The following is a 17,335-nucleotide window of genomic DNA, read 5'->3' on the forward strand; positions in this document are numbered from 1 at the left end:
ATGTAAACTAAACAAACCAAAATAAAACAAAACAAGTGTTGATCAATGGCCAGACCCTGCTCATGAACTTGTGTCCTCTGGGTATAAACAGAAGTTTCTGGAATGAGATATGATGTGCTGTAACTGTAGGCTGACCGCAACACAACTCATGTTTTCACTAAGAGCAATGCCGGGATGTTAGACATGTTATCCAGTCTGAATTGTAGATTATGTTAATACAATACAATAACTTATACAATTTTGGTGGTTGTATTTTGTCTCCCTGCTCTTTGAGACGTTTAGATTGTGTCAAAGATCATGTCTCACCTAAAGACACAAAATTTGATCTGATGGTGAAGACTCATTTATCCTGTGAGCAAGCAGGCAGGCTCTATTGGATCAATGGGAAATATGTCAGCAGGAAACAAGGCTCCCATCTGGGGTAGAAAATAAAAAGTACATAATAGTGCAGCTTTACTTTCAACCTGGCATACCTATTTTGGGCATGTTAATATAGGCAAACATTTGCTCACATTGTCAACCCAATCTGCTATTTAAAAAAAAAATTAAATACATGCTATGAAATAACCGCTTTGGGACATCACCAGATAGAAAGTGGTTCAAATCATCAAATGAGAGCCTAGCAGCTATTTTATATGTGATGTTTTTATCACTATGCCAAAGTCATTGCTGCACGCACGCACGCACGCACGCACACACACACACACAGTGAGCTGTGGGGAGGGTCACCGCATTCATCCAGGTCATACCATGTTCAGCTGAGGGAGCTTTAACCCTGCGACCACATGCTGGACCTTCAGGCAGCATTAAAACAGAACCTTTGCCCTCTGTGTCACTTATAAGATTTTCTCCTTGGCCAAATGGCCCCATACTTATAGTTATGGCCACTGGGGGACTCTAACTAGACCCTCTAAACCTCAATTCCCAGTGGGGGCCACCTGTGAACTGTCTGTGAATGGCTTTGTTCCGCGTGGCCTGTAAACTTGAGCTGATTGATTGCACAGATGCATTTTTTTTGCATTTAGAGTTCAGTCAGCGCCCTGATCAAATAATGATGAGGAACCAAATGTAGTAATCGGTGATCAGTTGTATACAGTCCAGAAAAGAGCTGTCAATTTGCAAATAACTTCCTCCAACAAATCAGTAAAATATGAGCCGCTTCTGTACGTGTGTGTTTTAAAGAACATGATTCTGGAGAACCGCTGATCTGATCAACTAAGACTGTAGGTCGCAAATACTATGAAAACCTGCATCTCCCGTCCGTCCGTCCGTCCGTCCGTCCGTCCGTCCGTCCGTCCGTCACCCATGCCTCCATATATGGTCATGCCCCGTGACATGTCTCCATCCATATATGGTCACGCCTCATGACATTAAGTGACATCATGAAGACCCTTAGCTCTCCATACTGTATGGTGTCTCGTGACACATCACGCCACCATATATACCCATCTCCATATATGAAGATCACAACACTGACCTCATCTAACCCCGGATAACCATACATGGAGAAGACTGGATCATCACCTAGATCTGCATATATGGCCAGGAACTCTACATCTGACCTCAAACCCTTAGATCTTCATATATGGAGCTGACCTGTTCTGATATTTCATATGTTGATTCCCCCCACCCGTCCTTCCGGTTCTGACATTCCATATGTTGATCTGACCTCATCAAACCCTGTAAACGCAAGACACACTCCATTTATGGCCAGTACAGCATTCATTCCATATATGTTGATCTGACCCCCATGCCAAAGTGCCAGGGCTCGCCCAGCAGTCTGCCGTCTGCCGTCACCCAGGCGGTTGCGTGAACGCTTCTTGTCCTCAGGGCGTCTTACTGGTCCGTACTTTTAGTAGGCTACTTAAAATATAATCTTGAAGCCAACAGCCACTTTTGTACATTGACTCAAGTGAAGTTCTGAATACAGCATAACAGAGTATTTCTATTACATTGTGGTATTATTGCTACTTCTGGACTGGTCTGGAGTACTTCGTTGAGGTCTCCTCTGTGTCGTGTCATGAAGAAGCACTTTCCATCTGGTGTTCGCTTCAGTTCAAGCAGAGTTCACCACTGTTTAGGTTCACGGGTCTGGACAGTTCATTCCCAGGTCAGCCAACAGGCAGCATATCTCTGCCTTGTGCCTGCGCTTTCCGTTCCTTTTTCCCATAATAAAACTAGGTCACCAAAAGGTAGCCGAGGTGTCATTCATCATGCAGTGTCAACATCGGATCCTGCAGATTGAAGCTATATATTAATCTGTTATGTTATCACATGTACCTTTAAAAGTTTGCTCTGCTGTCATCATAAAGAACCAGGTGATGCAGTTGTACCGTGAATATGCGCTTGTTTATCTGTGAGCTTGTATATATCTGTGAGACAATTGTATATGCTATTTCTCTGAAAAGTATCCGTTTTGGTTTTCCACCCGACAGAGATGATATGCATTAAGTCAAGTTAAATATATTTACAAAGCACATTTCATATGGCAAGCACAGACTTAATGTGCTTCACAATAAAAACAGAAAAATGGTAATGGTCAATGAAAACAATTCACACAATTACATAAAACATAAAAATGAATTAAAATGAATGACACAACTGCACACCTAAAACCTAACTAAACCTTGTGAAAATAGATGGGGGTTTTGTCTGCTTTTAAAATATTTCACTGTAGCAGGCTTTTAAAAGAGGACACTGTACCAGGCCTTAGATCAACTGTATAGAAAAATCAGACCACAAACCCTCTTTTCATTCAAATTGCTATATTTCTGGGATCTCAATCCACACTGTAAAATCCAGTGTCTAATATAACTCTGACAGTGTACAAATGGAACCAAAATGTCCGCAGGCCTGATGTTGAATGAGAACCAGTGGTATAGCGCACATTAGCATAATCATGTACAGTGTAAACAATAATTGTGGTATTTTTGTCCAAAGCTTAGTCCAGACATTGAATAATTCATCCTTCTTTGTGGTTGCTGTACAGTAGCTCACATTAAGCGTTATCTCATGGTAGCTTTATTGAGCTATTGTATCTCTCTCTCTCAAGAATGATACATTGCACACTTAATGGTGTGTATAATTCCTGTGGTGTCGGGAGACGATTAGCTACTATATCTTTTTTTCCCTTCCCGCGGAAAGGAAGTGATGAGTGCATTGACCCACTGACTGCATGTCTGACCCTAAACAGTAAACCAAGCAAAACCATGGAGACAGTAGACTGAAATCATTCTCCCTTGTATGGGCGGAAAAAGCAAGTGGACTAAAAAGCAACTGCATTAGATTAATAATAATAATAATAATAATAATAATAATAATAATAGTACAGTTGCTTACTTACTTACTTACTTATGCCTATCGCTCTTCATGGAGCATAGGCCGTTGACTACAGTTCGCCAGCATCCTCTATCTTGGGCCTTCTTTTCCAGCTGTTTCCATGTCAGTCCACACTGCTTGGTGTCAGTGTCAAGGTCCCTGCACCAGGTGTTCTTCGGCCTCCCTCTCTTTCTTGTGCCTTGTACTCTAGTACAGTAGACTAGAGTAAATGTACTTATAGTTACTTTTTACACTACAACCAGAAAGGTCGGTAGGTCAGGCTGGAGGAGAGTGAATGTACTCACATCTGATTTCGCAACCTCCTTTCATAGTTAAATCCCTTGAGAACACGCCAGTAGTACCTGCCTGGGCAGTGGGCACAAATTCGTAAAAGTACCAAAAAGTGCTATATTCAAAAGTTTTGTTGAGTAAAATGTACACAAATATCAACATATACTTACTGTACCAAAAGTGCTCCAGTTTTTCAGAATTTGTGAAACGTTTAAAAAAAAAATCAGATATACAAGATCACAATATATCGCATTGTGACACGTTGTGAACTCATAGATCAGCTATCTTTGAATAGACAGTATAAAATACAGCCTGATTGGTTAATGTATGTTCTGTCAGTCTACAAAGTAACGTGTGTAACTAAATAATAACATGTAGTATTTGCCTCTGAGATGTAGTAAAATTGACATAGGCTACTCAAGTAATTGCCTCAAAAGTACTATAGTACTTTTCTGTATTTTTCCGCCACTGTTTCACAGCCAGTATATCACACTGCCACCGTAACAGGAGTCAGGCACAATGTGTTTTTTAATTAACCACATTGTTTATTAAAAAAATATACATTTCTACATCCAACAGGATGGAAAAGTGATGGCTCCATTGACCCCCTGACCTTTTCACCCTATAACCTTACCTTACAGTAGACAGACATAATTCTCCATTGAAGTACAGTATATATGAAAAGCTTTCCAACTGCGTTGGCCTATGAGCGATCGGTCATGCCCAGGGTAATGTGTCTCACGTGACACCATTAACAATGATAGTTTAACCCTGTAAAACTAACCGTTGCCATGGTTGACTGGTTATTTGGCATTTTTACCCTAGTGTAAACATAACATTTGATTGTTTGATATATAGTCCAACATCTCAGAAAGAAATGACGCAGTACAATGGCACAGAGTCAAGCAGAGAACAGTTATTGTTTTGTTGCCGTCTGTTCCTCACTAAAATCCCCTCCAAACAGCTTAGCGATCAGTGCTTGCATGAGCTCCCAGCTTGCTGCACTTAAAAACCTTTGGCATTCTGCTGCATTTAGAACAATCATCAAGTTCAAGAATAGAATAATAAGCCCTGCATTGAGCTTCACACTGACTGTTTGATTGTTTCTTGTTTGACTACTACTACTACACCACCTTGAATGAATGTTGGCACATGCACCTCTGGCAGTTCTTTGAGTTTTATACAAAGTTTGGTCTCACCAAATTACCCTGGAGAGCATCCATGAACCATAATGAGTGTCACAGAGTTCTCTACAGCAGTTGTTCTCAGTCTTTTTAAACCGCAGCTCCCCCACCTAAATAAAGGAAATAAAAACACACTTTGCTTTGTTTTTGATGCAGTAATTTTTAGAGGTATAGGCAACACAGTCTTATGCACAGGCTAGAGTTATAAGAATGATCTTAAAAGTATTAATTGTCACTTTAGAAATGTGCAGATACCCTGATTACTTTTCATACACACACACACACACACACACACACACACACACACACACACACACACACACACACACACACACACACACACACACACACACACACACACACACACACACACACACACACACACACACACACACACACGCACACACACCCCTCTGGGTGTCCCAACCCACAGTTTGGGAAATATTATTAGTATGATTATTTTACATTGTGGCTGTTTCTACTTTTACTTAAGTAAAATCAAATCTCAGTACTTCTTCTATCACTGGGTCATGGTTACATTTAAATTGTAGGCTCTCAAAAGTATCTGCATGGTCCAAAGAGGCATCATGCCCACTAGTGGTTATGTGAATAACTGCAGCCAAAGACCCAGGTGGATGGTTGTGGTAATCTTTTCTTTGCTGGAGATTACTATCATGTCATCAACTCTGACCTTTCTTTTGGACCACCACACTCTGACTCATGGTGTGTTACCCGTTCAAATCATGTCATAGAAATAACGGTGATGGGTCGCATCACAGCCTTCATCAGTGTCACACTGATGAAGGCTGGATAGCCGAAACGTTTGTCTATTATTCACTATGCAAGAATAAAAACTAAAGCAGTTCTTGGTGCATGCGACCCATCACCGTTATTTCAACTCTGACCTTGAAATCATTTACATTTACCTTACTGAAAGAATGTTTGGACCCAAAAAGAATGGATTCTGTTTTGCCAAGATGTAGTGAGTTTGTTAGTTCGGGCTTTAGTGTCGTCTTCCGAGATCAGCAGTGCTGAGTCGTCAGAAAACGGGAAGGATTTGCCGTTACAGGCAGCATTCATGTCGTTAATGTATAGTAACTTAGTAAGAACAGTATGACGACCCTAGTATGCTTACTTGGGGAACCCCCCACAGTTCACTGGGGAGAGGACATGGTTCCATTGATGTCAACCATTTGTTCTCTTCCCTCAAGGTAAAGGATTTCATCCAGTTTAATGATGCACTATCAAAACCGATTGCCTTCAGCTTGTCCCACACACATTTTCCCATGGACCACCCCATACATTGATTGAATGAAGTTCATTGCACTAGACTAAGTAAAATCATTTTAATAACATAATAAAATAAATAAACATAATAAGCCTTAATTGGATTAATGCGTCTCAGTAGAAGACTCTTTGAAACTTGAGACTCATTGACTCTGCCGGTCATCAAATTAGAGCATAAATATTTGTCCTACCATACATGTACATGTAATATTGTGCACAACAAAACATGTTTGTACGGTATATTCGGGAAATGATCAACAAACGGGGACATTTGACTCATAACTGTGAGTCAGACGGTGTGTGTGTTGTTTACACGTGCAGTCCTTATCAGACATCGGAGCGAGGACCTTGGTCAGATAAATATACGGCAGTGGTCCGTCTTCTCCTCATTCTCCATAAAGGACCCCACATCACCACAGCGGCGGCACCTGACACAACCATGGCTCCTACACTTCTACACAGAGCAGTGGGACTTCTCTTACTGCTGTCCCTCTTGTCCGTTGTAAGTGATCTTAGAGGGGGATATGACTTAAACTCACTATCACGCAGTGTTTTACCGGATTCTCAATTAATTGATTGACCTACATGAGCAAGATTAAGTTGGTTATTCGTTTTATCCATATCCGTTTGTATATATTTGTTCTGTTAATTGCCCAGCCCATATTTTATTTTTTTGTCATTCAAAGCGTTTTACAAGCAACAGGAATCTAATTCTAAACTGTTTCTCCCCCACAGGAAATGAGAGGAGACAGTGCAGCGGATGCATGCACACCAGACGACAGATTTGTAAGAATCTTTTGATATTATTATACAATATGTTACTATATTTTTGTTGACTTTGAACACACTTTTATTATTATTCCCAAAAGGAAACATTTGTTGATTACTTCATCATTATTATTATTTCTAAAGGAGTCAAGTGGAATATTTTGGCAACTATGAAGTATGGATGTAAATAGCCTGCCATCATATCAACAGCACAATACATGTTTTTTTTTGTGTCTTTAGCCTTTATTTTATATTTTTTATGGAGGGACAGACAGTAGGCTGACAGGAAATGGGGAGAGAGATGGGGGGGGGGGAGACATGCAGTAAAGGCCGTCGAACCTGCGGCACACTGCCAGACTGGATTGCCAGCCAAGGTGCCTGAGCCACGGCCCAGGCCTCAATACATGGTTTTAATGACATCTGACAGTCATGAGTTCATAATAGGTATGAAAGCATAATGCTTAAACATAATCTCTGTCTGTATTTTAGGGGAAGTATTGTCCCACGACATGCGGCATATCGGACTACCTGTTCACGTATCAGCCATCGGTAGACCATGACCTGGAGGAGATGCTAGACGAGCTGGACAGAATTGCCAACCTGACGCAGGAGGCAGAGGATAAGGTGGTTTATATGAAAGACTCTGCCACGTCAGCCCAGAAGAGCTCCCAAGGAGGTGAACACGATCAGAACAGAAATGGTTTTCGGCGCAAAACTCTTCCTTTTACGGTTTATAATTAAAGTTGAATATTGTGAACCTTAAGTGTGTGTCTACTGTACTCGTACTGAAGCAGATTGTTGCTCTCATGTCCTCCAGACACTTACATCAAAAGCTCATCCAGCATGTTGGACGACATCCTTCGCTTTGAGAAGACAATCATCACTCAGGAAACGCAAATGTAGTAAGTTCTCAAACATTGAAATTAAGCCCAGAACAAAAAGACAGAACAATAAGTCTAACTATGTGGTAGTTCACATTAAAACCCCTCAACAAACTGTGTTAAATTAGGATTAGTTTTTACCAGAATATCCCACTTAAGTTGAAATACTGTCAAATGGCACAGTACATAGACTACTGACTGACCATTTTGATATGAGTATGTCCTGTCAACCAAATCCATATTCCGTTATGTTCTCTAAAGTGGTGGTGACCGTCTTTTCTTTATCAGAAAACACTCTGAAGGTTTACGAGGGAAACAAGGTTAAAACAAAGCAACTTCAATTGAATCTCCTCCTGATTGTGACATAAACTACTCTGAGATAGTAGAGTCAGTTGAAACTTTTAAGACCTGAGGCTGATTCTACAAATTCCTTCTAAATTAGTAGTTCTCACACTTCTCAAAAATAGCAGATGTACAAGCTCACAGTGCATCTTTTTTTGTATTTTTGAATAGCCAATGCTAAAACCTAGAATGACACAGATGCTTTCCCGGTTTTAATGCGTTAATGTGTTTGGGAATGGACTACTAAACTACATGTAATTAATTACATGACTTTCTTTCACCGAATATGACCACAGTATAACGGGTGTATTTTTATTTATTTTTTGTAACCAGTGAACTTCAGAATCAGATAACAACCAATGAGAGGCGGATGGCTGACCTCCAACAGATGACTCTGCAGTTGGTACAGAGATGTGACGAGCCATGCAAGGACTCTGTGGAGATCCAGCCCACCACGGGAACGGGTAAATAAACAGCATTTGTCCCCACTGTCCCCCCCCGTCCCCGTCCCCCCCAGACACACCCCGGTTAACCACGGGTCGTCAGGTCCAGCGTTTTGTCCTTGTTGATTTAAGTTCAGACACAAATCGATAGCTGGCAGCCATGGGTACACTGAGTGAGTGGGCTGAGGGTGCTGCTGCTGTGTAGACCTGCTGTGAACAAACATGAAGTAATGTTCCTTTGTTTATCAAATTTGAATTATGTTCAGATGGATGGATGGATGGATATTCTTGGTTTTGTGGTATTTCGTAAATGAACGCCCTACATGATCCTACTACACCATACTACAACAAAAGAGGCAGATCAGCTACTTTTGATACTTCTACATTTGAATCCTGAAAAAGAACAGTTTTGGACATATGCGGTTTCCACCTGACAGAGACAATATTAGGGATGGGTCCGATTAATCGATTAATCGATTATCGTTGATAGGACCCGAAATCAATTATGAAAATTAATAATCGATAATCGTTTTTTTCTTCTTTAAAAAAAAAATGAAAATCTGTTGGAAAGGCAATATTGTCATCCAAACAGGACAGGGCTATAGGCCTACCAAAGTGTGCCTGGGATGTGTCTGTGTAGCTGCATGACTGAGAGGAGTGTGAGTGGAGATTGATTCCAATCAAGATACAGGTTTGGAGGATTTAGCAGGTGTTGGGAATTTACCTAATCAGGCCTAGGCTGGGGTTGCTATGGTGATCAATTGGATCAACAGTGGTCCAGGGACCACCAGTGGTCCTCATTTAAAAGAGTTAGTAACCAAATGGACCCTATTTAACTCTCAAGAGTTACAATTATTATTAATCAACTACATCAGGGGTTCCCAAACCTTTTTGACTTAGGTACCCCTTGGGGGGAAGATTTTTATTTATTTGTAGGGTTCATAAAAAAATAAAATAAAGAAATGATACCCCCCCCCCCCCCCCCGTTAATATTGAATTATACAAATCGATTTTCATTTTGGACACATTTACACATCCCTAGACAATATATGAATGTATTGTTCCTCAGACTGTCAAGACATTGCCAACAAAGGAGCCACCAGCAGTGGGTTGTATTACGTGAAGCCCAATAGCGCCATGGATCAGTTCCTGGTCTACTGTGAGATCGACAACTATGGACGTGGTTTCACTGTCCTGCAGAGGGTAGGAAACACTTCATGTAAAACAATGCTACTGTGTTGTCTATGCATACACTGTGTGTTTAGACTGTTTACCCACTTAAAGGAGTATAGTTCACCTGAAAAATGATAGCCATGACTTATTTTCGGTCAATTACACACCTCATGAAGCCTTGAATTCATGGATTTTGTTTTTATGAATTATTTTGCTTTCCTGAGCCTATATTTGGATGACTGGGTGGCTGGTCAGTAGCAGAGACTCCACTGGTCATCAAATTAGGAATGCAACAAAAGCAAAAAACATATCCATGACTTCAAGGCTTCATGGGGTGTGCAATTGACAGAAAATAAGTAACTTTTTGTGTGAACTACTCCATTAAACCCTACTATGTTGACCTCCCTCCCTTGCCCTCTACACCAAATCTTCTTCTGCGATAATACGTGACCGAATGTAAGCCCCCAGAAGAGGGATGGGGTGCTTCAGTTACGTAAAAGTGTGTGTGTGTGTGTGTGTGTGTGTGTGTGTGTGTGTGTGTGTGTGTGTGTGCGTGTGCGTGTGCGTTATTACTTTGTGGCTATCACATTTAATGAGGCAAAACTGCACTTCCTGTTTGTAGCACTAGATAGATTGCTTATAAACATGACTTTAACCAGGACATTGTTATCTGGAAGATTCACTGACCACTGTAATGATGTTTCTAAATACAGAAGAACGAAATAGATGGATTAGATCCACTTGTCATCTTACTTTGACTTGTTGTGTCTTTTAGGGCTAAAAGCCACGACAGAAATATTGGTATGATATTGTATGAATAATAAGCAATGCCGTAACTGTCAGCTACTTTGCCCTTTATGTTTCCTATGAATCTTTTACTCGTTTTACTTCTTCTCCTACTTTAATTCCTTCTACTCTTTATTTCTTTTTAAATGCTTTTGTATGCCTTATGTCAAGTATTTTGAATTGCTGTTGTGTATAAAGCACAGAGTATCACTCTATGATACTTGCTCTTCACAGGTGCATATAGGCTACATACAGTAGAGTAGCACCCATGCACCTGTGAAGAGCATGTATGCAGTAGGTCTTACAACTAGAACACATGCATGGTTATGCTTATATATGTTTAAATACTGTAGAATATACTGTAGATTAGAAGACCTAAACTTAGTTTTTAGTAAAACAATAGTGGACCAGGGCTGGCTCTAGTCTGTACTTGGTCTGCTCTTTTTACTTGGTCTGTGATGTCTTTTTAAAGCAAACATTTTTAACTCAAATCTTTGCTTCTGGGGGTCCCTGGGAAAAAATATATATTTTGAGATTGGGGTCTGCAGACAAAAACATATAAACTTGGGGGTCCTTGACATGAAAAGGTTTGAGCACTACCGATATAGTAACATAAGTTTTTTCACAAACTGTTTTAGATTTAGAAGACATTTTTCAGCCATCAGGTCTGTATACTGGCCCTCACTGCATGGTGAAGAATGGCACATTTGAACATTGTGTGTGTCTCTCTCTCTCTGTGTCTCATGTCTACAGAGACGCGATGGAAGCGTGGACTTCCATAAGAACTGGATCCAGTACAAGGAGGGCTTCGGCTACCTCTCCCCCGACGACACCACAGAGTTCTGGCTCGGAAACGAAAAGGTCCACCAGCTCACTGTTGCCTCTAACATCCCCACCGTGCTGAGGATCGAGTTGGTCGACTGGGATGGCAACAAAAAGTATGTAAACCCCAACATGTCTTTGACATTTTGAGACGATATACAACTATACAAAAAGTTTTTTTTTTGCTATATCAGGACTACAGTGAAGGCACGCAGTTCCCAATTCAGAGGCAAATTAATTCATGCTCACAACTTGTCAGAATACAGGTTGTGCCTTTAGTTTAAAAAGCACTGCATCAGATTCCAGATTATGCAAGAGGAGGAGGAGAGCAAAGACCCATGAGACAAGGCAAACATAACCCTGTCAGGGTCCATTGTGGGCTAACTTGTAAAACATATATATGTTGACTTGGCTAAAAGTTACGCTTGTGTGCCGATTTGACCGTCTGAGTTGGAGCAGGAGCAACGTACCTACTACCTTCCCAACTCAGTGGAGGGGGTTAGATTCCTCCACGGCGCCTCTGGCTTGGCCCGTCCAGGAGACCGGGCAACACAATTGGTCACTTTTGGCGAGTCCCAGTTCAAATATGATGCTTTTGGGGGGTCCCCCGTTCAAATATGATTATTTTTGGGGAGGTCCCCACTCCCCAGTTCAAATAATATTATTTTGGGGGTCACAGCCTGAAAAGGTTGAGAAACAATGGATTACACACCATATACACGTAGATACTGCCTTGGCTGCTGCTTCTTGTTGGAGGGCTGCGTCAACGGGGCCTCCATATCCTCGAGAGCCTCGACTTCCTAATGCATGTACATGAAGCAGAAGATCTCCACTTTTAAAATGGTAATTCTCAATGCGGTGCCAATGTGGTGCAGTAGAGGTGAGCAGTGAGAGGGACTGTAAACATAGGGGAGAATTTATGGGGGAGGGAAAGCAACTATTGCTTGCGTGCCAAATCCACGCATCCAGTTCTAATCCCATGCGATCCTCAACAGGTATGCTGACTACGCAATGTTCAGGCTGGGGGCCGAGATAGACATGTACCGCCTGACCTACGCCTATTACTTCGGAGGTGACGCAGGGGACGCGTTCAACGGCTTCGACTTTGGAGACGACCCCAGTGACAAGTTCTTCACCTCCCACAACGGCATGCAGTTCAGCACCTTCGACAAGGACAACGACAAGTTTGACGGCAACTGTGCCCTCCAGGACGGCTCCGGATGGTGGATGAACAGGTGTCATGCTGCCCATCTCAACGGAAAGTACTACCAAGGTGAGACCAAAACATACGGTGAGACCAAACCTTATGGTTAGACCTAACATTATGGTTAGACCTAACATTATGGTTCGATCTAACCTTATGTTTAGACTATAGTCTCGCCTAACCAGACAACTATTCCACAATTTCCGAATGCTATATAGAGTCAGGAAGCTGTCACCTGTTCGTCATTTCCGTTCACGAAAATATATATTAAAATATCTTTACATTATTTATTTTTTAGTGCTGTTTATTATTGCCATTGCTGCTTTTGATTTATATTCGCATAGTTTTGCGTGGTTGTAAAGATGAAGTGGGAAGGAGGCACTATATGGTTACACCAAACCTTATAGTTACACCAAACTTTATTGTTACACCAAACTGTAAGATGAGACCAAATCTAAGTTGAAGGTCCTATCTCCACTCACTACCTACCACACACACAAAATCAATTCGGACGCTTTTCCACATGCATGCACTGTAGGCCTAGTGCTTTTGTTTGGTTCAAATGTCAGTCTAGCCAAATTGAAAAGGTCTCTACAAAACGCTGAATACAAATGTAATGCAAAATAGGTCTACTAATAGGTTTTCTTTCACATCTTGAGAGAATGAAACTTAACTTTGAAACACTTAGAAACTTTCACATGACTATAAATAATACAATTTAGGAAGGAAGGATGTGGACCATTGAAAATGTGCCCTCGTGCCACAATTGGCTCACAGGGATGGACATGTGTGCTTTGTAGCACTGTTTCCCAAACAGTGGGTTGGGACCCATCTTTGGACCCCTTAGATTTTTGGTGAATTGCTCCGTTTCCTACATTAAAATATGTGTTAGTTCAAAAGATTTAAAAGGGTTAACCCAATAAAATTAAAGACAATTCCAAAGTTTTTCTAACGTATTTCACGAAATAATGTTTAAAATAAACGTCTTCATTTCTCTTTTAGGGTCTCTTGAGCTAAAAAGTTAACCCTGCTTCATATGGTAAAACCTCACTCTCTCCATCTAGGTGGAAGGTACACCGAGAAGGACGCGGGCGAGTTCGGCTACGACAACGGCATCATCTGGGTCACATGGCACAACCGTTGGTACTCCCTGAAGGAAACCACTATGAAGATCATCCCCATCAGCAGAATCACGGCAGGCAGCGGGCAGCAGGACAACCTCAAACAGTTTGGAGGATTAGGCATCTAGAACCATCAAACGTTCTTGTCTCAGATCACCCCTGTAAATAACTTTTTCATACAAGGCACACCCCCCCCCCCCCCTGAAATACGTTGATACTTTATAGAACCTTACATTCATGTTTACAGTATGTACACATGTCAATCTTTTCCCCTAAGATACTTGTGTCACAAGGAAAACTTGAGAGAATAGTAGTTTTCATTATAACTTTATACTTTAACCACTTGAACCCCAGCATCCCTATTCAGGGGGGAATCTTCACCAAAGAAAAAAAAAGAAAACTCACAGCTTCTAAGTTTGTAGATCAGCTATTTTTGCGAGGAGATTTGGTTGTCCGTCTGACTAAGTCTAGAGGGTTTAAGTGGTTAAACTGAAGTGATATTGATGAATTCCAAATATTATCGAAGTATTCTGGACTTCCCACTTTGAGAACGACTGATCTAGAATATGTTATGCCTTGTTTTATTGTTCTATACAGGTGGCAAACTGAACTGTGGCTTGAACTGTTGGTGCACCTGACTATCTTGACCACTTAATCCCTATATGCTGTACTTTAGTAGACTGGGGGTATACCCCAGGGCTCCACTAGTACACTGGTCCAATAGTACACTGGTTCTTGACAAAGAAAATATCTGAGAACCACTGCACTAGTAATGTCCCAGTAGGCTACACCAAATCTCTTCATCGAACATCGCTGATCTACAAGCTCGAAGGCATGTACATCTGACATCTGCTATTTTCACCGAAGGTTCACCCCAGAATTGGGATGCCACAGTTCAAGTGGTTAGAAGCAGCATTTGCATTATACAGTATAGCACCCCTCCAATCAATCCCAGGGTGGTTGATTCCGTGCGATGTGTAAAATGTGCATCTTGTGTGCATTGTGAGATGTCTGCTCGCCACTGTCCTGTCAGCCTCAAGATGTCGTCTTTAACCCCCTTCACAAATGTTTTGACCTCTAAATAAATGTCTCTTCTTTATCTAAACATGTTTTGTCTTTGATTAGAAATCGGTTATGATAGATACACAGACAGACAGACAGACAGACAGACAGTCAGACACACACACACACACACACACACACACACACACACACACACACACACACACACACACACACACACAGATACAGGAAAAGACAGAAGTAAAAAGATATCACACCAGTGTGAACTGAGTGGTGCAACTCCCCTCCCCCCTCCTCCCTCTCTCTCTCTCTCTCTCTCTCTCTCTCTCTCGCTCTCTCTCTCTTATTAGCAGGCAACAGTGCAGCACGTGCAACACTATCTCTCTCTCTGTTTCTGGCACAACAGCGCCCCTACTGGTACTAATAGTCATTCTGGTGCTTATGGCCACATACATAGGCGGACACATAGGTGAACACGGACATTGCTGTTCCTTGGAGTGGTTGCACTCAATAATAATAAACAAAACAAAAAAGTAGTAATGCAAAGGAATTAGGAGTAAAGTAACAGAACCAAATCAGATAGGCTATAGGTATACTACGAGTACCAGCTCCAAAGCCACCCTAAAAACCACAGCACATTTCATTATAACATGTGTTCTGACAAATTCAAATGAGATCAGTTTTTAATTGATTTATTGATATTGGTCTGCTATTACAATTTAAAGCATGTATTTTTTTATTCTTGATGCCTATACAGATCGACACTCACTCACACATGTACACGTGCACGCACGCACGCACGCACGCACGCACGCACGCATGCACGCACACATTAAGGCAACGATAAATGGGAGGCAGTATTTATTGTCATAACACTGCACAGGCTTTTGACTAATGGACAGCGTGGCTTCACAAGGGAGCTTTTAGAGATATTAAATACAAGAACTGGAGAGAAAAAACAAGAGAGCATTTCACAGATGCTCTTTGTCAAGAGCCCCTCAAATTAGACCGACCAATTGGTTCCAGTAACTTGCCCAAAGGCACTTTGACAAGGAAGGACAAAGGTCAGGGACACATTGGCACACATGCTGCTTTCTCTATTATGTTCAGCATGCTAAACCATGGCTGTTACTGTTAGAGGCAATGGGACACTCCTTCTGTTAAGGGATATTAGTGTAAGACAGTGATACCTTTATATGTTTTACTGCAGCAAAATAATAACTAGATCAAATTCCCCTCGGTGCACATGTCTCTACTCCACCTGGGCAGGTCAGGTTGTGGCCTCCTGGTGGCGCTATAATAGGCCAATGTGAAAGGGGTGCCATTTCTTCTTGCGCCTTGGATGGCAATTGGATGATTTGAGGCATTTTGTTCCAAAAATGTGTTTCGCATAAATCCACCTGTTGTTATAACAGGCCAATGTGAAAAGGGTGGGATATATTCCTCAGCCTAGTAGCCCAAGAAAGATTTCACGTAAATTGCACGCTGCGTTCATGATTTCAATCAATCAATCAATCTGTATTTATATAGCACATTTTTCAGGCAGCGAGTGCAGTTCAAAGTGCTTTACAGTGAGCAAAAAATCAAAAAAAAATCAAAACATAAATAAATATATATATATATATATATATATATATAACAAAGAGCAAAAACACATAGTAATAACAAAACAAAAAAAGAAAAAAAGTCAGCCTACTGGTGGCGCTATAACAGGCCGTTCTGGAAATGTTGGGGCAGAGGTTCAGCGTTGGCATCTAGGGCGTGTGTATGCAAAATTTGGCATAGACCGGGTTAACGGTGCCAGAGATTATAGCCTACACACGGACACACACACACACACACACACACACACACACACACACACACACACACACACACACACACACACACACACACACACACACATGGACGGACGGAGTGCAAAACATTCCTTCGGCCTGGTGGAGACAATGATAATAATAATAATTAAATTAACATAGAAGGTATGCACGTGACATCATCATCAAACCAAGAAGTTATGCAGGAATGCCTACTGAGTGGCTAAAAACTTTGCCACTGGATTTGCCACTCTATATAGGAACACAGTAACTGTTTGTGTTTGTTGTGATTCACAAAGACTTGCTCCCAAAACAAGATGCAGTTCAACCCAACCATGAATTAGTTGAGAGATGCAACAGGTTCCATTTACAGCAGGGGTATTCAACTAGATTAGGTCGGGGGCCACAGCTGTAGAATGGTTGTGTGTGGAGGGCCGCACAGCGTGCGCGCGAAGCGCGGATTTTTTTTTATTCTACAAAAGCATTTTGTGTTCAAACACAAAGATCTATGTAGGCCAGGGGTCCTCAACTAGAAATGCTGAAGGTCCACAAATAATAAGTAATAATAAATATGTTTTGAATAAGACCATGGTCCAGTCTCATGCGTGCGCAAATAAAATTGCGGGTCGCGGGCCACGTGGGCCCCATGGGGTGGGGCTGCCCCCCTCGCCCCCCACCCCTAGAAACAACTATGCCTGATTACTCTCATTATGATAATCTAGCACTTTATATACTGTATCGCACACATCATACCTGTAACTTTATCTCTAAAAAAAAAAAAAAAAAAAAAAAAAACATTTTTTTTTTTTTTTTTTTTTTCCAATTATTATTCCAAGGGCCACTAGGGGGCGCGCGGCCCGCGGGCCGCCAGTTGA

At 41.5% G+C, this 17,335-nt stretch overlaps 1 protein-coding gene across 1 annotated transcript; it reads left to right on the forward strand.

The window, feature by feature from the left end:
- Positions 1 to 6,519: 6,519 nt before the first annotated feature.
- fgg (fibrinogen gamma chain) lies at positions 6,520 to 13,748 on the forward strand (the record flags this gene model as incomplete). Its single annotated transcript, XM_083764510.1, has 9 exons — positions 6,520 to 6,582; positions 6,816 to 6,866; positions 7,338 to 7,524; positions 7,666 to 7,750; positions 8,405 to 8,535; positions 9,584 to 9,717; positions 11,227 to 11,411; positions 12,291 to 12,568; positions 13,564 to 13,748. 9 exons carry the CDS (start codon positions 6,520 to 6,522, stop codon positions 13,746 to 13,748), a joined length of 1,299 nt encoding a protein of 432 aa, XP_083620636.1.
- Positions 13,749 to 17,335: the final 3,587 nt, after the last annotated feature.

The sequence above is a fragment of the Protomyctophum parallelum genome (genome assembly GCF_964188405.1).
Source record: "Protomyctophum parallelum genome assembly, chromosome: 5".
In the NCBI taxonomy this organism is placed as follows: Eukaryota; Metazoa; Chordata; class Actinopteri; order Myctophiformes; family Myctophidae; genus Protomyctophum; species Protomyctophum parallelum.